A 418-nucleotide genomic window follows, 5' to 3' on the forward strand; every position below is an offset into this window, starting at 1 on the left:
GCAAGATCAGCCTTATCTCCAAGGCTGAGATCCGCTATGAAGGGATCTTGTACACCATCGACACCGAAAACTCTACTGTGGCCCTGGCCAAGGGTAAGAACCTGGCAGACCAGAGGACTGGGCCCTGTCGGCCCGGCAACGCCTCGGGGAGGGGAGCGGGACTGCGGGGCGTAGGGACCGTAGGGGGCCCGTCGGGGATCGAGCAAGAACCTGAAACCGCGGCAGGATCGACTGACAGGGTGGACGGTGGCGTTGGGGCGATGAGGCGGCCCGGGTTGTGGGGGGGAGGCCTACAGCCAACGAGGGCCCAGCAGCAGCTGCGAGGGGGCTTGGTAAGAGCCCGCGTAGTTTCGGCCGGAGGCGGGTTCTCCCGCCATCCTCCCCGACGGAGCGTCTGCGGCGGGGGCGGGGCGGCCCC

The 418-nt window shown here is 67.9% G+C and overlaps 1 protein-coding gene across 1 annotated transcript in view; it reads left to right on the forward strand.

Annotated features, from left to right (window-relative positions):
- Window positions 1–5: 5 nt before the first annotated feature.
- Window positions 6–418, forward strand: part of LSM14A (LSM14A, SCD6 homolog A (S. cerevisiae)) — a gene marked incomplete at its 5' end in the record, with an annotated part of 18,856 nt that continues 18,443 nt past the window's right edge. The window contains one exon of the mRNA XM_010086577.1: window positions 6–93. Within this exon, the coding sequence (XP_010084879.1) occupies window positions 6–93 (88 nt within the window). The remainder of the gene's footprint in view (window positions 94–418) is intronic.

Source organism: Pterocles gutturalis, unplaced genomic scaffold, assembly GCF_000699245.1.
Source record: "Pterocles gutturalis isolate BGI_N339 unplaced genomic scaffold, ASM69924v1 scaffold11836, whole genome shotgun sequence".
NCBI lineage: Eukaryota > Metazoa > Chordata > Aves > Pterocliformes > Pteroclidae > Pterocles > Pterocles gutturalis.